At 38.4% G+C, this 23,221-nt stretch overlaps 1 protein-coding gene across 3 annotated transcripts in view; it reads left to right on the forward strand.

Annotated features, from left to right (window-relative positions):
• Window positions 1-23,221, forward strand: part of LOC133252845 (contactin-associated protein-like 3) — a 236,558-nt gene that overhangs the window by 141,093 nt on the left and 72,244 nt on the right. For all 3 annotated transcript variants that reach the window (XM_061425821.1, XM_061425822.1, XM_061425823.1), the window contains exons 9-11: window positions 3,573-3,719; window positions 12,940-13,111; window positions 21,457-21,563. In XM_061425821.1, the coding sequence (XP_061281805.1) occupies window positions 3,573-3,719; window positions 12,940-13,111; window positions 21,457-21,563 (426 nt within the window). The remainder of the gene's footprint in view (window positions 1-3,572; window positions 3,720-12,939; window positions 13,112-21,456; window positions 21,564-23,221) is intronic.

The following is a 23,221-nucleotide window of genomic DNA, read 5'->3' on the forward strand; positions in this document are numbered from 1 at the left end:
TTGACTAGATGGACCTTTGTTGGTGAAGTAATGTCTCTGCTTTTTAATATGCTGTCTAGGTTGGTCATAGCTTTTCTTCCAAGGAGAAAACATCTTTTAAATTTCATGGCTGCAGTCACCATCTGCAGTGATTTTGGAGCCCAAAAAAATAAAGTCTGACACTGTTTCCATTGTTTCCCCATCTATTTGCCATGAAGTGCTGGGACCAGATGCCATGATCTTAGTTTTCTAAATCTTGAGTTTTAAGCCAAGTTTTTCACTCTCTCTTTCACTTTCATCAAGAGGCACCTTAGTTCGTCTTCGCTTTCTGCCAAAAAGGTGGTGTCATCTGCATATCTGAGGTTACTGATATTTCTCCAGGCAATCTTAATTCCAGCTTGTGCTTCTTCCAGCCCGGCATTTTGTGTGATGTGCTCTGCATATAAGTTAAATAAGCAGGGTGACAATATACAACTTTAATGTACTCCTTTTCCTGTTTGGAACCAGTCTGTTGTTCCATGTCCAATTCTAACTGTTGCTTCCTGAACTGCATACAGATTTCTCAGGAGACAGGTCAGGTAGTCTGGTATTCCCATCTCTTTAAGAATTTTCCACAGTTGTGATTCACACAGTCAAAGGCTTTGGCATAGTCAGTAAAGCAAAAGTAGATGTTTTTCTGGAACTCTCTTGCTTTTTCAATGACCCAGCGGATGTTGGCAATCTGATCTCTGGTTCCTCTGCCTTTTCTAAATCCAACTTGAACAACTGGAAGTTCACGGTCCACATACTGTTGAAGCTTGGCTTGGAGAATTTCGAGCATTACTTTACTGGCGTGTGAGATGAGTGCAATTGTGCGGTAGTTTGAGCATTATTTGGCATTGCCTTTCTTTGGGATTGAAATGGAAACTGACTTTCCCAGTCCTGTGGCCACTGCTGAATTTTCCAAATTTGCTGGCATACTGAGTGCAGCACTTTCACAGCATCATCTTTTAGGATTTGAAATAGCTCTACTGGAATTCCATCACTTCTATTAGCTTTGTTCATAGTGATGCTTCCTAAGGCCCACTTGACTTTGCATTCCAGGATGTCTGGCTCTAGGTGCATGATCACACCATCGTGATTATCTGGGTTGTGAAGATCTTTTTTGTACAGTTCTTCTGTGTATTTTTTCCACCTCTTCTTAATATCTTCTGCTTCTGTTAGGTCCATACCATTTCTGTCCTTTATTGTGCTCATCTTTGCATGAAATGTTCCCTTGGTATCTCTCATTTTCTTGAAGAGATCTCCAGTCTTTCCCATTCTGTTGTTTTTCTGTTTCTTTGCACTAACTGAGAGGAAGGCTTTCTTATCTCTCCTTACTATTCTTTGGAACTCTGCATTCAAATGGGTATATCTTTCCTTTTCTCCTTTGCCTTTAAACTTCTCTTTTCTCTTTCTTTGTAAGGCCTCGTATGACAACTATTTTGCCTTTTTGCATTTCTTTTTCTTGAGCATGGTGTCAAAAAAATCAAGTAGTCATCTCACTCTTGCTTTTCAATGAATGAAAATTGATTTTTTTTTATGACCCTCTTCCTTGTTGACCAAGACAATTTCTAAAGATTCCAATTATTCCTGCCCCCACCCCCTCTATTGAAACATTCATTATCTGGGGCCTGCTGTGCAAGCTGCAGTGGCCTCCTGTGGAGGGGACAAATCCCTTGCTGTTAGCCAAATAACACATTTTGGCCACTGGCATGCGAGCAGAAGGGACCTGTGCCACATCTGAGTAGAAACTGCCAACACCATAGCAAGATTCTGCCAGATGCTGTTTTCTCTCTGCAGAAAGACAGGGGGTTGGCCTGTGTATTAGCCTGGTGCTGCTTGGATGAATACCTAGAGCACAAAGGATACAGAGCCAGATGGCCTGGGGCCAGATCAAGAAACAAACCCTAGCTGTTACTCATTGAAACTTTGCTGTTGTTTATGTCCACAAAATAACCTAGTAGAAGCTAACACACACACACTGCGTGGGTGAGTGTACTGGGACACCTAAGGCTTGATGTATTTGCATGACGCAGCACTGGGTTTTCATTCAATAGAAAACCCTACAAGTTGGTCTGTAGTAGATGTTAGAGCCATGCACAGTTGGTGGGCAGTCAGTGATTCAACTAATTTATCATTCCAGCTCCAGCACTTGAAGAAAATATAGATATTTCATCTGATAGATTCAAGAGACAATGACTGCTTTGAAGGAATTAATAGTAGTTTTAAAAATTGGTAGGCTTCCCAGGTGGCTCAGTGGTAAAGAATCCATCTGCCAATGCATGACACACGGGTACAATGCCTGGGTCAGGAAGATCCCCTGGAGTGGGCAATCCACTCTTATATTCTTGCCTGGAAAATCCCATGGACAGAGGATCCTGGAAGGCTGCAGTTCATCGGGGCACAAAGAGTTGAACACAAACATGACTGAGGATACACGCATGTGGTGTGATGATAGCTGGAATACATTGTATCTTATTTGGAAAGAAAAACAGAAAATGTAAAAATGACATAAAATGAAAAACAATTCCCACAACCAAAAATGAAGGTTAATATTTAAGAATATTTCTTGCCACTCTTTTCCATCTTTATCCAATGTTTGAATATGTACAGACACACTTTAATGTAATGCTTTTATAAACTTTTATTCTATTCTATGAATTTTCATGTTTTATTAATACTTAAATTGTTATTTTTAAAGACTGTCAGTATATTTTTTAAAATAGTCTGCCAAGAATATTATAGATAATGACAATATATGAAAGTGAGAATAAGTTTTTATTTTTATAACTTGCATTTTTGGAAACTACCTGTACTTCTCAGCATCACAAACTATCAGTGGGCTAGATGAGGCTAAAATATGTCCGATGCCATGTAATTGGAAATAGTTTATGATTTCATGATTGTTCAGGGTCATTCATAGAAATTTTATTCTCTTAAGGCCCTAGGACTGAAACAAACCAATGCTGTGTTTTTCAAGGCAGGATGAGTGATCCACTCTTCTTTTCACTTTACCCCTTCATTCTGATTTCTTTCTTTGTCCCCCCACCTGCTTTTTTTTTTTTATGTGCACCTTTTTGACTAAACTGAATGATGAGAAACTGAAGTATATCCCTGGCACTGTGCATAGAGGCCATAGTAATCCTAACTGAACATAATCATTTTTGTTATTACATAAACAAATATCAGACAGGCCAGTCCATGACTGATGGATCAGACACAAGGATCCTCTGCAACCACAAAATTTACTCGACAAGACCCTCCTCCAGCTGACATAGGTAGCACCTTCTTCTAGATAAGCATGACCAACATACCACATAACCTAATTGCCTGCTTAGAAGCCCCCAGACAAGTCCACATCTATCCTTCACCTTTCTCTGTCTCTCTGTGTCCCTGTGGTGCATTCTTCATTGCTCACCCAGCTGAGTGACCTAGGTGGGCTTCAGATGAGTTCTTGGTGGTCTGTGGAAGGTGGCCCAAGGTATGCATCATATTGTTTTCAAGTACTTGCTCTGTTGAGGTATTACCAAGGTTTATAGGAATTTATTTTAACCCATTTTGTTTACTTCCAGGTGCTGGATTAAATGATGGGCAGTGGCATTCTGTGTCCTTATCTGCAAGAGGGAATCACCTGAGTGTGATGGTGGATGGTGAGGCAGCCTCCATGGCTCATTCCTTGCGTGGGCAGATTGAGTCAGGCGACACCTACTATTTGGGGGGTAAGTGAAAGGAACTGGGCTGCATTGGTGGTCAAACCATCTTTACCTTTTATGCTCCTGCCTTCTAAGGCAATTCATAGTTTTACATGAAAATTAATAGTGAAGAATGGTTTTTCTCTTTTAGTTATAGTCATTGAGAATTTTGAGTGATCAAAGATGATAAATTGTGGTCTAAAAATGAAAGCCAGATAGATGGCCTTGTTTAAAAGTGCACATCATAAGGTTGGTTTTAAGTTTGGCATTTGTTTTCAACTACGGTTGCATATTGCAGTCACCTGGAAGGATTCAAAATGCTGATGCCTGGCTGCATCCCCAGAAATTCTGATGTAACTGGTTCCATGCTGAGTGCTTCTGCCTAGTTGCTCAGGTGCATTCTTTCCTGCAGTGTGGTCTGAGCCACCAGGGAAGCCCAAGAATACTGGAGTGGGTAGCCCATCCTTCTCCAGGGGAACTTCTTGACCAAGGAATTGAACTGGGGTCTCCTGCATTGCAGGCGAATTCTTTATGAGCTGAGCTACTAGGGAAGCCTGACCTGGACAACAGGTTTTTGAATACTCTCTGGTGATTCTATGTGGAAGCAATACTGAGGGTAATTGCTCTCTATTTCTTACCTTTAATACCTTGCCATCAGGAATTTTCCTAAAGCCAAATGACGCTTACAATCTTTCCTTCAGCTTTTATGTGCCAGGTTTTTTGCTGCATGGGGGTGTTCTTCTGTCTGTTGGCTTCTTTTCTGCCCAGGGCCTGGCTACTCAAAGTGTGGTCCATGGACCAACAGTATCAGCATCACCCGGAAGCTCTTAGAAATGCAGATGTGCCATCCGGACTTCCTGAACCAGAATCTGCATTTCACCAAGATCCCCAGGAAGTCTGCTGCATTTTAAAATTTAAGAAACTTGGACTTCCCTGGTGGTTCAGGGGTTGGTATTCTGCCAATGCAGGGGACACAGGTTTAATCCCTGAATGGGAACATTCACATGCTAAGGCAGCTAAGCCCATGCACCACAACTGCTGAAGCCCAAGGCCTTAGGGCCCCTGCTCCCCAACCGGAGAAGCCACCCCAGTGAAAAGCCCGCAACCACAACTAGAGGGTAGCCCCTGCTCACTGCAACTAGCAAAACCCACGTGCTGCAACGAAGACTCAGCACAACCAAAAATAAATAAGTAAATAAATAATAAAAAAAAAAAGATGTCTATTCCCACTGCCTAATACAGAAGGGCATCATTATACACAACAGAGGAAGAGATTAATTCAATGGCTGTTAATATGTCATGCATGCGTGTTCAGTCGTGTCCGACTCTTTGCGACCTCATGGATCATCCCCCGCAGTCTCCTCTGTCCATGGGATTTCCCAGGCAAGAGTATTGGAGTGGGTTGCCAAGCCCTCCTCCAGGGGATCTTCCTGACCCAGGGATTGAACTGTGTTTCCTGCATCTCCTGCTCTGCAGATGGATTCTTTACTGCTGAGCCACAGGAGAAGCCCATTAATATGTCACTCATTGCTTAGTGATGGATTTTACCAAGACATCAACAGTCCATCTCCCTGGGATGTAGTCAGTGGGTGTTTTGCCTGCTTAGTGAACCTTGATTGAGTCCATCCAGGATCTTTTCCACCAGGGAGGGGGAACTTCTGAGGGTAATAAATCTCCATCCCTGGAGCATTCAAGTGAAAAATCCTCAGCCACTGGAAGCTTAGAACTGTCAATAGTAAGACTTATTTTTAATCTTGGCTTGAAGCCCTCTCTGACATTATTGCTGTTTTGCATTTTATACTTTTTATTTTTTTCTAAAATAAGTTTGGAATCATGGTGGAGATAGCTTGATAGCTCAACAAGAAAGTATAAAATTCTCCCTTGAGAATTGACAAAAAGTACATCAACCGTGAATTGGGTTGTTTAATCTTTGAAGTCTCCTAAAGCAAACTTCATGGGGAAAGGTGGAATTGTGCCAGCAGCTTTAAAAGTTAAGATTGCTTGCTTTTCTTGTTTGCTAAATGTGATGCATTTCTGACCCAGATACTCTTTTAAACCTTTACACTTAAATGATGGGTTTTATAGCTCAGGAGAGGAACAAATTCCTTCAAAGCGAAATAAAGAATTTATCCAAGAACTGTAATTTAAAAGATAAAATATTTTGAAGCACTGACAGATACAGAAAGAACAATCTGTGTCTACTGTTTAATGACACAAAATAAAACACCTTTAACATTTTGTATTAAAAAGTGAAAGAAAAATACTTCTCAAATCATCTTTTGTATGGAACATACTGCATTCTCAGAATGCATGGCTACTTGAGAGTAGGTACTTTCCATAAATATTTACATACTGATGCAACATGAGTCAGTTGTTACTGTGAAATAGATCATATGCACACACTTTAAAAAGACTATAATATTTCATAAAAAGAATATATACGGGTGCATCCTCTTGTCTACAAAATTAGCCACTACAACACTTGAGGCTTCTGTTGCTCCTCTAGACTTTAATTCCCCTAGTTAAGTATTACTCTGCTTTTTTAAAGCCAGTCTTTGTATATTGCTTTTTTAATAATCTATCATCTATGTAGATAACTTTAAACAATAAATTGTCTTGTGTTGCCTCGCTTTTAACTTTTTTGAAGAGGATAAACCTGCGTTCATTCTTCTGTGACTTGCTTCTTCTGTTCTACATTCGTTTTTGAAATCCAGCCATGTGGCTGTGAATAGCTGAATTTAATTAATTTTCATGGATGTGTGGCTTTTTGATGCATATTGTACCATATTTTACTCTTCCATTTTACCATTTTATGTTGATGGACATTTTGATTGTGCCCATTTTTATTTTAAAAATGCTGTAAATATCAGTGTAGCTGCTAAGAGACATCTTGCCAGTGATTTTTAAGTTTTTCCTTATGCATAAACTATCTGACTCCTAAGAAGTACAGTTAATTCAGTGAAACAACATTCAGTACTGGGGTTTTAGTGGCATGCTCCAATGGTTAAGATGAACGAATGCTCAAGAACCCACAGTTGTCACACTGGTTGTGCACATACACCTGGCCTTTGGCTTCATTACTATCTATTTAAGGATCCTAGAGAGCTAGAGGAAATGTGTTGAAAAAGATGTAATAAGCCTTTCTTATGTATTTTCATAAAATTGTGTTGATATACAGAGAACTGTCTTGTTAATATGGTTTCCAAGAAGAAACAGTGTTCCTAAGACGAGTGGAATTGCAAAGTTTAAACATCCCACGAGATGGCATAATGACTTTTCTTCATTACAACTTTCCTATTTTTCTAATGTAATTCTGTGTTGGCACTGAGTGGCAAAAATAGGACTTGTAATCACAGCACTTTCTTCCTAACTAGTGTATAAATTTAGAGTAGCCTCTATAAGCATAGCTATAAATATCTAGTTGACTCCTACAGAACAGTTTCAGACACTGATTCAAATGAAGCCAGTCAACTGTATATCTTACACCAACATAACAGCATCTTTTTTCCTAGAGAAAGAATATATACTACTTTTAAAATTCAAGTAAAGCCTTTTCCAGATTAAAACAAACAAGTAAAACCAAAATGGACTAATTTACTGATGTTAAATAAAAAGATAGATACTATTTTTACTCAAGGAAAACCAGGAGAGGCAGGTCTAGGACCAGTGAGCATGGAGTTCTGATTCTCAGTAGATTTATTATATTCACAATTTTTATGCACATGTAGAACTTTGCTCAAGATTTCCATATTTGTCTCCATGATATGTTGGACTTTCCAATGCTGTTCTGGGTAAAGTAGGGTAGGTCAGCTACAGCTTGAGCTCCACTCCTGAAAACTCTAATGTCCAAAGGGTAGCTTCTGTCAGTATCTGTTTACTTACCTTCTTGCTCAGTGTCTGTAAGTACCAGAATATGTATGATGTTGACAAAGAAGTGAAGTTCATCCAGTCTATGCTCTGTAGCAATATTGGGACTAATAAAGTCAGTGTTCCTGGGTCATCTAGGTGAAAACCAGCTAATGATATTTGACTTTTCAAGGAAAACAATACTCCCTGTTCTGAAATACTACTTGACCAGGTTTCCTTCCCATTACTGTTTTTCCTGATGGACAGTCAACTGCAAGTTTCCAATTATCATTATATGGTCAGTTGAATTTTGTTGTGATGCTTCCCCATGAAAGCAGACTAGTATGGCTTGCTATTACAGTTTCTTTTTTTTTTTTTAACTGAAAGATAATTGCTTTACAGTATTGTGTCGGCTTCAGCCAAACATCCACATTTTTTGTGTTGTTCAGTTGCTAAGTCATGTCCGACTCTTTGCGACCTCTTGGACTGCAACATGCTAGGCTTCCCTGTCCTCCATTATCTCCCAGAGCTTGCTCAGACTCATGTCCATTGATTTGATGATGCCATCCGACCATCCTGTCCTCTATTGTCCCCTTCTCTCCCTGCCCTCAATCTTTCCCTGGATCGGGGTCTTTTCTAATCAGTTGGCTCTTGGTATCAGGTGGCCAGAGTATTGGAACTTCAATGTGAGTCTTTCCAATGAATATTCAGGGTTGATTTCCTTTAGGATTGACCAGTTTGGTCTCCTGCTATCCAAGGGACTCTCAAGAGTCTTCTCCTGCACTACAATTTAAAGGCATCAATTCTTTGGGGCTCAGACTTCTTTATGGTCCAACTCTCACATCCATATATGACTACTGGAAAAATCATAGCTTTAACTATATGGACCTTTGTCGGCAAAGTGATGTCTCTTAATACACTATATTGGTTTGTCATAGCTTTTCTTCCAAGCAGCAAGCATCTTTTAATTTCACAGTGTCCACAGTGATTTTGGAACCCAAGAAAATAAAATTAATAAAATCTGTCACTGTTTCCAGTTTTTCTCCATCTATTTACTATTAAGTGATGGGACCAGATGCCATGATCTTAGTTTTTGGGATGTTGAGTTTTAGCCAGCTCTCCTCCTTAGGGTGACCATATAATTTCAGGACACTTTAGCAATGAAAGAGGTGATTTCAGTGATTATAGCAGGACCACAGCCTAAACCAAGGCTCTCTGGCCACCTGGAAATCTCTATTCCATCTTGGCCTGGCAATCTCAGACCACACTATCTTACAGTAAAAAGGGTCATCTATAAAATAACAATATTTCTAAAAGTCCCATCAGAACTCTGTGATCTAGGTATCACTTTTGAAAATTTTATACACCCTCCTGGGTGTCTTTTCGGGGCTGTGCTGGGTCTCTGTCGAGGCATCCAGACTTTCTCTAGCTCTGGCACACAGGCTTAGTTGCCCTGCTGCGTGTGGGATCTTAGTTCTCTGGCCAGTGATCGACCCCACATCCCCTGCACTGGAAGGCAAATTTTTAATCACTGGACCACCAGGGAAGTCACAAGCTATCCCTTTTTCCTTTTTGCCTTTTCTTAGTCTGAACTTTTTTTTGTAATTTTCCTCTAACAGCAGTTTCACTAATAGTCCACTGTACATAAATTTTTGGTGCCCGCTATTAGGGGCAGTGGAAAGTAAAGCTTTAATAAATTCCTTTCTATTGAATCTTTGTACTGCTCAATAGCATACTTGCACTACAGAGTTGGGGAATATTAAGTTATGTTCAAAATCCCCTGAGTGTCCTTCTGTGAAATGTTAGCAGGCCAGTGAGCCTATGACAAGTCTAATGAAGTTTCATCTGAGGACCCATTCTGGTGTCTTGACATAAATGACAATTTATCTGTCATCCTCAGAGGTACTTAAACTTCTGAGTCCCTCAATTGTGATGGATATCTTTCATTAATTTAGCAGTAACTACTCATTGTCCACTTCACTGTCCATCCCAAATCAGGTCATTGATGAATGGCCCACTGGGGCTGTGGGGCAACCATCTGTATGGAAAAATGTCTCCTGCCCCGAGCTTCTCTTGGGCTGTGGTACCCTTACTTCTTGACTTTTATATCATAGTTGGAGAATAGAACACTCATTGGTTTGACCTTTCCTTCTCCTTGTGACTAACTGGATATGGTTTTTCTTTCTCCTAACAGGTATAGTTAGATACTGTGATGTGTTCTGGATGAGTTTGAGGATGGCGATCTGGAGAAAAGGAAGAAAACAGAAAAGGATTAACAGGGATTCCACAAAATGATTTACTGACTTCATGTTTCCTATGTTTTATCCTAACATTCTTAGTTACTAAGTGCAGTAAGTAAAAGTCACCTAGATGATACAAGGGCTTCCTAGGTGGCTTAGCAGTAAAGAACCTGTCTGCCAGTGCAGGAGTTGTAAGAGACATGAGTTCGATTCTTGGCAGCCCACTCCAGTATTCTTGCCTGGAGAATCCCACAGACAGAGGATCCTGGCAGGCTATGGTCCATGGGGTCGCAAAGAGTTGGACATGACTGAAGCAACTTAGCACAGCACACAGCACAGCATATAACATATAAAGATACACCAAGTTTCTTCCAAATATATCCAATCCTTCAGAAATTCTCTTATAAATGAAAATGTGTGTGTTTTCACATAAGACAAGAAAATGGTAAAGGAAAGCTGCAGAGTTAAACAGTTCTTTATGATATAACGTTAAAATGGAAACTTCAAAGTCCCTTTGAAGTTAATTTCTGAGGTTTCATTGTGCCTTTCATGATTTCAACCTGATGCAGTCCTCGGTTTGTTTTGAATTCTATTTGTCAGAAATACAAACCATTAAAGCCCCAATCACTGAAAGAAAAGTATAGAAAAACTCTGTGTATTTTATGAAAATTCTTAGGCAGAAAGCTAGCATCCATTATGCAGGAACAAGAAGAGGCTCTGTCTTCAGTTCTTGCTCTTTGAAAGTACACCAGCAATTTCAAGACACAAGTACAAAGAGAGATGAATGAAAAACACATAAGTACAATGAACAAAATCTTTACTTTACAAAATACTTATTCCTTTTGATTTAAAAAATAAGAATCTTATAAAATAACCCCAAACTGTAAATATTAACATAAGAATTTCTGAATATTAAAATTATTGGAAAATACAAAGCAGAATAGTTAAAATAGTTCTATAAGTGATATAAATGAAACATTGTAAGGCAAAGCATAAATAAAATAGGTAAATTTCATGTCAAGCATAAAATTTGCTTGACAATTTTTGGGAATTATTACAATGTTAATCATTTAGAATATTGTCCTTGTTTCATATTTGCAGATGAAAATAAAGTGTTCAATTCAGTTAAACACTTTGAGCTTTTTTCCCATGTAGAGTTGTAGCTTTCATTCCGTAGGAAGCTGCCTCTGCATGGGAGTTTCTCGTGTGGGTGGGTTAGTAGCGGTAATTCTTTGAAACAGCACCTGGAAGGTTGAAAGAGTAACTGTGATGGGCAGAGAGACAAGTTGAACTGCAATGCAGTTGCAGAAGAAGCCTCTGAAGACCCCAAGGGGTTCTCTGAAGCAGGCATGCACTTTAAGGAGGTCCCAGTTGAAAAAATGGTGTGCAGCCACTGTGCTGCATCACTCCATTGCATTCTCGGGCACTGTGGCTCCTCAGGACAGACACAGCCTTATGAAAGTAGCTCCCTGCAGCCCAGCTGTTCCTAGGGAGGGCCTCAGTCTTGAGCAGAGGGGAGTAATGTGATCTGGACTCTGTACGCAGGTTTCTCCAAATTGTTGCCTTTTTCAGAAGCATTTCACGGTGACAGCATCCTCTTAGCCTAACTTTCCCCATCCTCTCCTACATTGTCAGTCTTGCAGTAGGCAAATCTAAGAACCTGTGATTTCTTTAGGAGACAATTTAGGGGAGGGTGAGAGGACACTCTAAACCCTGCTGGCCTTACAAGTGGAAAAAAAGGTGGCTCTGGCCCCCATCTGCTTTGATTTTGATTTTAAAGTCTTGTCCTTGTTCATAATCATTCTAAGAACTTTATCTCTTGGGAGACCCAGAAGGATAAAACAGAACTACTCTGTAGGAATTATGGTTGGTAACTGTACAGCAAACCAATTAATGTCTGTAACAGAACTTGTAAATTTTACTCTTATTATTGAAATTAATCAAAGGTCATTTCTTTTTTCCATAGAACATTGTGTTGCTTGTTTTCTCCATTATTCACAATGCTATATAGTTATGAGATATTGTTAATTTGTTTGTCTATTCATGTTGAAATATATTTGACTAAAATGCCTAATTAAAAAAATAAAAGTAAGAATAAATTACTATTAGACCAGCTATTATCAGAAGTGTTTAAAAATATGCCTGTGAATTCACACATGTGGATATTTAACAACATTTAGATGAATGGAGGGTATCCAGGTCAATTCTCAATTTAAGATTATTTTTAAGCATTTGAAATTTATTAAGTCCTCTTATGCCTATAATTTTTTTTCTGATTCTGCTCTCACATGCCTTTAGTTCATCTAGTTTAACATCATACTAAAAGGAGTGATGTCTTAAATGTACTTTCAAAAAAGAAATCAGACTGCTTAAATTAAAAGTGAAGTAACTCTATTTGTCAGATTTCACATCTTCCCTTCCTCTCATCTCTCTTTAAGCCTGGCTTTAGTCATTATTTTTACAGTTTACCAATACCAACACATTTTGTTCTTGTCAGCTCTCCACCACCCTATCCATGGGTGATGTGCCCTTCTCAAATTATGTTTTTCAGTAACTAAATTGTGTCCGACTCTTTGGGAACCCATGGATTCCAGCATGCCAGGCTTCCCTGTCCTTCACTATCTCCCAGAGTTTGCTCAAACTCATGTACATTGAGTCGGCGATACCATCCAACCATCTCATCCTCTGTTGTCCCCCTCTCTTCTTGCCCTCAATCTTTCCCAGAATCCGGATCTTTTCCAATAAGTCAGCTCTTCAAATCAAGTGGTCTAAGTACGGGTGCTTCAGCGTCAGTCCTTCCAATGAATATTCAGGGTTGATTTCCTCTAGGATTAACTGGTTTCATCTTCTTGCTGTCCAAGGAATGCTCAAGAGTCTTCTCCAGCACAATTGGAAAGCACCAGTTCTTCGGCTCTTGGCCTTTTTTATGGTCCAACTCTCACATCTGTACATGACTACTGCACAAACCGTAGCTTTGACTAAATGGACCTTTGCTGGCAAAGTGATGTGTCTGCTTTTTAATATGCTGTCTAGGTTTGCCATAGCTTTTCTTGCTTCAGGTGTCTACTAGCAAATGGAGGTAACAATTTTTGCTAATGAGAAATACTGTACAATATTTTTTCATAACTGTTTTTTTCTCCTCTGTCTCCATGTTCATTCAGGCTGTCCTGACAACAGTTCTCACCCTGGATGTACTAATTCCCTGGGTGGATTTCAGGGCTGCCTGAGGCTCATTTCCATTGGCGACGAAGCAGTGGATCCCATATCCATACAGCAGGGGGCGCTAGGGAGTTTCCGTGACCTCCAGATAGACACCTGTGGCCTCACAGATAGGTAGGCAATCTCACCTCAGCATGCCTGTTTTCAGGGTGTTTTTTGTTTGTTTGTTTGTTTTAATGTTTAATTGGGGGGTATTTGTTTTACAGTGTTGTGTTGGTTTCTGCCATACAACAATGTGAACCAGCCATAAGTATACATGTGTCCCCTCCCTCTTGAACCTCCCTCCTTCCCCCACCCCATCCCACCCCTCTAGGTTGTCACTGAGCACCAGCTTGAGTTCCCTGCATCATATGGCAAATTCCCACTGGCTACCTCTTAATATTTTATATATGGTAATGTGTATGTTTCAATGCTACTCTCTCAGTTCATCCCACCCCCTGCTGTTTTCAATTTTTGATAGTAGATTAGAAACAAATAAGCTGGTGAAAGAGAGCATCTTCTTGCCCTTTCTCCATTCCCAATATTCCATTCCATAAGGTGAAATAATATTTATACAGAAAACAAAAACGAGAAACTTTAAGTAATCGTTTCTTTCCAATGATACTTCTTTAGAATACACACTGTCATGAATTTTCCTTGTATATGCCTCCAGGCTACTGAATTCATACAGAATACTATGATGCTGTTATAATTATTGATGACTATATACTTTAGAAATTTCTAACACTTCAAAGAACAGATTAGAATATTCTAAAGAGATCATGGAGGACCCAGAAATAAAAATTCTGTGTGGTTACCTGCATTCACCTTACATTCTCTATTCTATAGGAAAAATGAAAAGTAACTCTTTGATAAAAGTTGAAGCTTTAGGGATTTCTAGTGATGGACACGACTGAGCGACTTCCCTTTCACTTTTCACTTTCATACGTTGGAGAAGGAAATGGCAACCCACTCCAGTGTTCTTGCCTGGAGAATCCCAGGGACAGGGGAGCCTGGTGGGCTGCTGTCTATGGGGTCAGACACAACTGAAGTGACTTAGCAGCAGCAGCAGCAGCAGTGATGTGGTAAACACAGCAGAGTGGAGAGTATTCAGTTGCCACATATTGAGCAAAGTACTCCACTTTACTGGAGAAGATTAGAAAGGCAAAGCTTTAAAACAATAACATATTAAAATTTCTAAGCATTACAACTTTACCAAAGTTATTTGTTAGCCATACTATCAGACTAGTAAGTAATTTTGGCTAAAAGGGATGGTTTAATCATCACACATGCACCTTTTTTCTGTGCCTAGTATGTCTGACTTCTCTGCAATAGCGGTGCATTAAGTTTGTGTTGAACAAATGTACACACCCCAGACATCCCCACACATCCACACATAGGGCACTTTTCAAAAGTTCACACTGCACAGAGTCTGTTGTGGAGTAAATCTAACCCAAATTTAACACTAATTTAAATTCCCTGTCATTCCCAATTAACCACAAGTTACAGCACAATTTAGCAATGTATGAGAAGATCACAAATTCCCAGTCTGTAAAATACTGACTCACAAGAACTTGATGCTTTAATGCAAATGCTCGTGGCCGTATGTTCACATTCTGTTCATTTGTAGTGGAAAAGATAATTTAAATAATTTAGACAAAACTCTCAATACTAATTTTCAGATTATATAAAAAAATTGGTATAGAAACTATAGCATCATCCGTAAGTTTTAATTGCAGTCATCTCTGGGATCTTGAGTCTTGGGAGACGGTTAGAAATGTTCTTTTGGACGTAGAGTGCTGCCCTCACCCATGGGAATGACTTAGTAGGGCAAGAGGGTGAGAGACCAAGTTCACACGCAGTAGCAGGGTTGTCACTTCAGTCAGGAAGCTCAAAGAAAGTTATTTTAGTGCCTGGAGAATTCCATCCCAGCATATGTTGCAATCACAATATTTTTCTCACATAATGTCGGTCCCTTTGTGCATAAAAATTTCTTGTCCAAAAATAAAAGAGCAAAAAAACATATCTATGTGTGTGTGACCAAAATAGAAAATAGAAACATTTTCCACATCACATTTTAAGAAGATTTTCAGATATATGTAGTAATCTATGGAGACTTCTGTAGTGTTAAGCTATCTTCTATAAAATTCAGGTTCCTCTATAAGTGGGTATAAAAATAGCTGTTGGCACTTTGGATGGCCTATATAGTCACTAATTGTAATTTTTTATGGCTCAACATCTAAAGACATGTCCTTATTCTCCATTCTTCTTATTACCAAAAATGTTCATTTTTCTCAGCCCTTTAGTCCATACCTACTAACTGCATGTCCAATGTACCATGAAATAGATTCACTTAAAAGCTCAGCAAAGCAGACACCCACGCCTGGGCTGTCTTTGGGCACTGTGCACTGTGCCCGGCCATCCGCCTAGCCCATGGGTCTGCCTGCCCCGAGCAAGTCCTAATGTGCTCAAGTGAAGCTGAGCTTTATTATTAAAATGCAGCTAGTTTTATAACTTCTATCCATCAGGCACAGGAATTAATAATTCATAGCGGCATTCCTCCTCACACTGCAAATACTGCAAAGATGTTTGAAATCTAAGGGGTACTTAGAAAACCTTCCTGAGCCACACAAAGACTTGTGCTCATGACACTCTGCCTTCCTGTGGCTCTGATGTCACTTTACAGGAAAGAGCTCCCTGTCCTTTGGGACGAGGCTGTGGGGTAAGGATAGCAGTGAGGAGAGATCGTGTCTTACACTCTTTGGGTTTTGGCCATTAGGATTTCATGTGGTATGACTCAGGCTACATAGCCCTTTTCAGGTTCCTCTTAGGCTTAAGTATTTGCCATCTGCAACCATGGACTGTGTTGATGGGGTCACTTTTTCCAGTTCCACTGCTTTTGATCTAACATTAACCTTCTAGATGCTAAATGCAAAATTGTGAAACATACATCTTGTTTTTTTTTAATAAATAATACATTTAAAAGAAAATTAATTACCACAAACTCAAACATTTTGTTTTTGAAAGAATCTTATACCCAAACAATTTTAGATAACCCTGTAATATTCTTTATCATAGAAGAGTCATCTTCATCCTATTAAAAAGTATGGAATCTATTTAAGCGAGATTTTAGAGAGTTTCAACTTATCAAAAAAAAAAAAAAAAAAAAGGCCAAGAAGCTGCTTTGTTCAAATGAGGGGCAAAGGGGATGGGCCATGCTTGGGTCAGGCCACCTCTTGAGCCCCAAGAGGATCTGCAGAACACCATCTGAAATACCACCACTCCAGATACTTGGTGACTTTGCTCTTGACTGTCCATTTCTTTAACTATTATTGTAATTTGCTGACTGTCAAATTATGGATAAGGGCTTCCCTGATGGCTCAGTGGTAAAGAATCCGCCTGCAATGCAGGAGACTCAGATTGGATCCCAGGGTTTGGGAAGATCCCCTGGAGAAGGAAATGGCAACCCATTTCCAATATTCTTGCCTGAAAAATTCCATGGATAGAGGAGCCTGGCAAGCTACAGTCCATGGGGTTGCAAAAGAGTCAGACACAATTTAGCGATTTAAACAACAACCACTAAGGTATGGATGCCCCATCCTATGCATTCACCTAGTAGACCTCTTCAGAAAGATAAATAATGTGGATACCATTTATTCTACATGTGAATCCCCCTGGTATAATCTGATTTTGAAGCTCACAATCTTAAAGTTGATGAACAGGTTCTGAAATTTGTCAGTAATTAACAATAAGCATGTCCAGGAAATACTTCAAAAATCTAATATTTATCTTTTTATTTTTTTAAGTAAAAATGAGTTTGCCTATTTCTAGTTCTTACTGACAGCTGAGATTTTTTTCTATACTTTTCCAAAGAAAGCCAAAATAGTTGTTTGGTTACATCTACCGGAATTTCAGTGTTTGGGTGCATAATTTGTACAGTATTAGAGGAGAAAAGAATCATTAAATAGCCAGATGTTCCCTTTCATCTTTTGTTTTTCCTACTTCCTTCCTAATGATGTTTGCTTTGCCTTTTCTGATTTCTAGATAAGTAACTGTAGGGGAGCAGAGTGGGATGAAATAGGGGGTATATGTTGATCTCTGTGCATTTCTACATGTTCACACTGTACTGTCTTCCAAGGAGAGTTCCTTTCATTACTATAAATCTCTCTTGTTCTTAGTACAATTTGTAGTAGTTTGTTATGGCACTAACAGAAAAATAATACAATATTTATGTAAAATTATTTATAAATTTATACACACATATTTTGGAGAAGGAAATGACAACCTGCTCCAGTATTCTTGCCTGGGAAATCCCATGGGCAGAGAAGCCTGGTGGGTGCAGTCCATGGGGTTGCAGAGAGTTGGACATGACTGAGCAATTAAGCATACACACACATTTTTTTTTTGAGTAAATTTCATATACTTGCCTGTATTGATTGAGTCCCTTACAATGAACATTTTTAATTAATACACTTCATTTTTTTAGAGCAGTTTTAGTCTTGCAGAAAGTATAGAGAGTTCTCCTCTATCTCTTCTTTTTCCAGTCTCCCCACACACAGCAAAATGTATTTTTAACATCTTGCATCAGCGTTGTACACTTATTAGAATTGATGAACTGATACTGATACATTCTTATTAACCAAAGTCCCTGCTTTACATGGGCTTCCCAGCTGGTAAAGAATCCACCTGCAATGTGGGAGACCTGGGTTCGATTCCTGGGTTGGGAAGATCCCCTGGAGAAAGGAAAGGCTACCGCTCCAGTATTCTGGCCTGGAGAATTCCATGGCCTATAGTCCATGGAGTCGCAAGGAGTCGGACATGACTGAGTGACTTTCACAGACACACTGATTTACATTATAGTTCATTCTTTGTGTTAGACAGTTCTATGGGGTTTTACAAATGCACCATTATGGTATCATGTACAGTGGTTTCACTGCCCTAAAAATCTTACATGCATCACCTATTCAATCATCCCTCCCTTTTCCCAACCTCCGGCCTGGAAATCACCAATCATTTTACTCTCTTCATAGTTGTGCCAATTCCAGGATGTCATGTGTAGGAATCATGTGCTACATACATAGCCTTTCATTTAATAACATGAATTTAAGACTCTTGCATCTGTTTTGTGACTGTACAGCTCATTTGTTTTTAGTGCTAAACAATATTATATACCACAAGTTTATCCATTCACCTGAAGGACATCTTGGTTCCTTCCAGGTTTTCACAATTAGCAAAGTTATTATAAAAATTTACGTGCAGGTTTTTGTATGGAAGTTTTCAGCTCATCTGAGTAAATACCAGGGAGCCCAATTACTGGGTCATGTAGTAAGAAGATGTTGAGTTTTGTGAAATATTGTCAAACTGCCTTAGAGAGTGCCTGTGTCATTTTGCATTCCCACCAACAGTGAATGAGAGCTCCTGTTGCCCTCATCCCTGCCGATATTTGGTGTTGTCAGTGCTTTGGATTTTTGCTTTCCTAACAGGTCTGTAGTGTTATCTCATTGCTTTAATTTGCATTTCTCTACTGACATATGATGCTGGAGATCTTTCTGTATTTATATTTGCAGTCTTGTTACCTTCTTTAGTCAGGTGTCTATTCAGATCCTTTGCCCAAGTTTTTAATTGGTTATGTTCTTCTTGTTGAATTTTAAGTGCGTGCATGCATGCTCAGTTGCTGTCATGTCAGATTCTTGCAAACCCATGGACTGTATAGCCTGCCAGACTCCTCTGCCCATGGGATTTTCAAGACAAGAATATTGTAGTGGGTTGCCATTTCTTTCTCCAGTTCTTCCTGTATTTTATACCCCAATCTTTGTTAGATATTTGTTTTACAAAAGCTACCTATTAGTCTATAGCTTATCTTTTCATTCTCTTAGTGTAATTCATAGAAAAGATTTTTTTAATTTACTGAAGTACAAATTACCATTTTTTTCTTTTGTGGACTGTATCTGAAAAGTCATTGCCAAACCAAGGTCACCTAGATTTTCTCCTATGTTATATTCTGAGAGCTTAACTGTTTTGCATTTTGCATTTAAAAATTCTGAGATCTAGTCTGAGTTCACTGTTGTGAAAGATGTAAAACCTGTGTTTATAATATTATTTTTTTGCATGTGGAGGCCCAGTCATTTTAGCAGTATTTATTGAAAAAATTGTCCTTTCTTCAGTGAATTGCCTTTAGATCTTTGTTAAAGATGAGTTGATTATATTTGTGTAAACCTGTCTCTGGACCTTCTATGCTATTTCATTAGTCTTGTTTGTTCTTTTGCCAGTGCCACATGGCTTTGATTTCTGTAGCTTTATAACAAGTCTTGAAGTTGGGTAATGTTAGTTCTTTGATCTTTTTCATTTTTAATATTCTCTTGGATCTTTTACTTTTACATATAAATTTTAGAATTAGTTTGTTGACATCCATAAAATTACATGCAGTGATTTTGATTAAGATTCTTTGCCTCTATTCAAATTGGGAATAACTGAAATCTTGACAATTTTGAACCTTACTCTCCATGAACATAGAATATCCCCACTTATTTAGATTATTTTTGTTCATCAGAATCTTATAGTTTTTCTCATATATATCTTGCATATGTCTTGTTATATTTGTATCTAAGTATTCTATTTTTTGATGGTGTCAATGTATGTGCTGTGTTTTTTATTTTAGATTTCAGTTCATTGTTCATTTATAAGAAATAATCCTGCACCTTTGCTCTCATCACTAATTAGTTTCAGAAGTTTTTTTATTTATTATTTCAGAATTTCTACATAGACAATCATGTCATCTGTGAACAAAGATAGTTTTATTTCTTCCTTCCCAGTCTACATAACTTTTATTCTGTTTTTTGTCTGATTACATTAGCTAAGATTTCCAGTATGCTGTTTGAATAAGAGTGGTGAGAGCAAATCTTTGCTTTGCTCTTAGACTTAGAAGAAAGCATTTTTGCTCCTACACTTAGAAGAAAGCATCTTGTTTCTCTCCAATAATATGACATTGCTCTAGGATTTTGAAAGTTTTTTTAAATCAGTTGATGAAATTGCTATTACTAGTTTCCCTAGGTGTTTTGTTGTTACTGTTTTTGTTTTGTTTTTTATCATGAATTGGTGTTAGAGTTTGTCAAATACTTTTTCTGCATCTACTTATAGTTTTTCTTCTTTAGCTTATTTGTATAATAGATTGAATTAATTTTCAAATTATTTTTTTCAGATTTTGGAGCAGGCTTTATACTTGCAATAAATTCCATTTGATTATGTTGTATATATTTTTATACATATTTGAATTCAATTTTCTATTACTTTGAGGATAGGATTTATTTTTGATAATGAAAAATTAAATAACCTCTTACAATTAAAATTTTAATCTTATAAACAAACATTAAAATCTCACCTTTGATTTTGATAAGTGAGATGTAACAATGTCCATGAGACATAAGTGGTTATTTGGTTTACCTGAGTGATTTTGTGGTTTATTTAGTTACGTGGGGAAAAATAAAAATAAGGCCCTCAGTCACAAGTTCACAAGTACTCTCTAATTCCTGAGGGCATTCTCAGTCTGACTAAAGTTGATGACATTCAGAATCCCTGGTACTGTGATACTACATGGATTAAAAAAAGTGTCTCCATTTTCCTGCCTTCTTCCCTTCTCTTTAAAATGTTTTCTTATGTACTAAGTCAACATGGCAATATATTACAGTGTGGTATACATAATACATCAGCTAGCTTTGGCTGCACAGTAGATTATCTTTAAAACTTACTAGCCCCAAACAGCAGCTCTTTGTTTATCTCACAATTCTGTATTTGCTGCTGGGCTCTCTTGTGCATCTGTGGTTGCCTGAGGGTTCAGCTGACAGCTGCGAGACTTATAATCCTCCCATTCACTTGTTCTATGGTTTTGAACCCACCAGAGTGACTGGACCACATAAACCAACCCCGGTTTCTCCATGTGGTTGTGCTTTCAGGGTTCAAAACTCAGTAAGTGAGAAAGCCCACTGCCCGAGCACTTTTCTAGCCTCTGCTGTGTCAGTTTGCTAATGCCTCGTTGATTCAAGCAGGTCACACGCCCAACCCTGATTCAAGATGGAGAAGTAAGCTATACCTTTTGATTGAAGTATCTGTAGGTCGCACTGCAAGGACATGGAAGCAAGGACAGAAAATGTGCTATTTGTGGCCACTGCAGGCAATTTATATCCTTAGTCATGTATGAAATTAATCTTGCCTTATTTGTGAAAAAGCAAACACGTTTTCTGATGTAATGAGATGTGTAGAAAATTTGCCTGTCATAAATACATGACAGCTGGTAGCATCTAATGGATTTTTTAGTCTGTAATTGATATTACATTTGGAAATTTCTATGACAGACCCAGCAAGTGTTGTCCATATTAAGTTTTCTGGTCAATTCACTGTTGTTATCTATCTTTCATTACAACACTTTAAGATACAATTTATCATCACCAAATGTGAGAAATAGTGCTGTGTCTGCTTTCTCCTAGGTGTTTGCCCAGCTATTGTGAACATGGGGGTGAATGTTCCCAGTCCTGGAACACCTTCTCCTGCGACTGTGCACACACTGGTTACATGGGCGCCACCTGCCATTCCTGTAAGCCTCGCACTCCTTTGTCCTGATTTCCATGTAGCTCTGTTTTTCTTTCCATTATTTTGTGTATATGTGCATGTCTGTGCAACTCCGTGCTAGAAAGCAACAACAAAAATAATTACTTTAGACATTAATTTTTGTCTGATTTATCTAATTTTTTTTTTTTACCTTTTATACTTTTTATTTTGCATTATTTCATATGAGTGGTAAGGCAGCTTACAGAAATACATGTATCCTAAGACAGGAAAAATAGTAGGTGAAAGAAAATAAGGATAAGAAAATAAAATATAGTCAAAGGTAAAAATAAAATCTAGAATTCATGTTTTATAAACAACGTGTATAAAATTAAGCAGGAAGAATCTCAGCAGTGCAGGGTGGAAGCTAACCTGATTGGGTTTCTCAATATCAGTAAGGAGCCAGGTGAACACTCGGGTCCCTTTGGAATCTTGATGTTCTTTGTAATGATGGTGGTGGTTAATATACTGGAACTTACCATGTACTTGCATTATTCTAGCTCTCTTATTTTAACTCTTTTAATCCTTGAAACAACTCTAGGAGATAAATGTCCAATTATCTGTGTTTTGCACTTGAGAAGCTAAGTTGTTTACCCAATGTCACACTCTCGATCACCTCTCATTGGTGTTTCTTTTGTTTGGAACATCAGTCTCTTCTGAAGTAGTCTTTCATCTTTAAAGCTAACAAATCTTTATGGACGACTAATCCATTATCTACAAGAAACTTATGACAGAAAGCCCTGAAATGTCCTTGGTTTTCTAATTATTGGCTGTTGTTTAAGCTTTGGTTTTATTGTTTTCCTTATTTCCTTTTCATTACTGACTCTTCTGAAGCCTTCTCTCATAGCACCCCTCCCTCTTGGTCTTTAGAGACAGCATGATATGAAAATTCACTCATCTCACCGCATTCAGTCCCTCCTACTGGGAGAATACATTGCACTGTTAAGAACTCTTCCCTGTGAATTATTTAATTTTATTTCCACATATGGGAGAAAGACAGAAATTGGATTGGCATAAATTTGTCATTTTGGGAAGTGAATCCCAGGGAGGCAGGCATTGGGGTGAGAACCCTGAGTCCCCACCACTACCAGGGTTCTGCAGAGGAACTCCAAGTCTCTTGGAAGACAAAGGGAGATGATTCATGCCTTAAATATCCCCTAAACAAGTTTGGCCAGAGCAGTCCTACCTGCAACTCAATTTGCTATACTAGTGCCAAGTAAGAATTTACCAGAATAACTATTTATTTGAAAGGACCTAGACATCTGGGAAACCTGAAGCTAAGTGATTTTGCCCAGTCACAGTTTGGAATAGGGTAATCTCTTTTCTTAGAGTGTTCTGCATCATACTTATATGAAGAAGATACCAACTGAATATTAATGATTAAGGAGTGATGGCTAAATGCTATCAGTAACTGTGATCTAAACATCATTCCAAAAAACTCTGTATCATAAAGATTTAAAACTAACAGATATATATTATGTATTTTATATATATTATACATCCTGTTACACATATGTAAGGTTTTTTGCTTGTGGCCCATGATTTGGTCTAATAATTGAATTGACTTTCTTGGAATTCTGCAATTGATCAGTCACATGAAGATGAGATATTACCAAATCAATGTAAGTGATCACAAGACCATCAGGA

This window comes from Bos javanicus, chromosome 8, assembly GCF_032452875.1.
Source record: "Bos javanicus breed banteng chromosome 8, ARS-OSU_banteng_1.0, whole genome shotgun sequence".
NCBI classification, from domain to species: domain Eukaryota; kingdom Metazoa; phylum Chordata; class Mammalia; order Artiodactyla; family Bovidae; genus Bos; species Bos javanicus.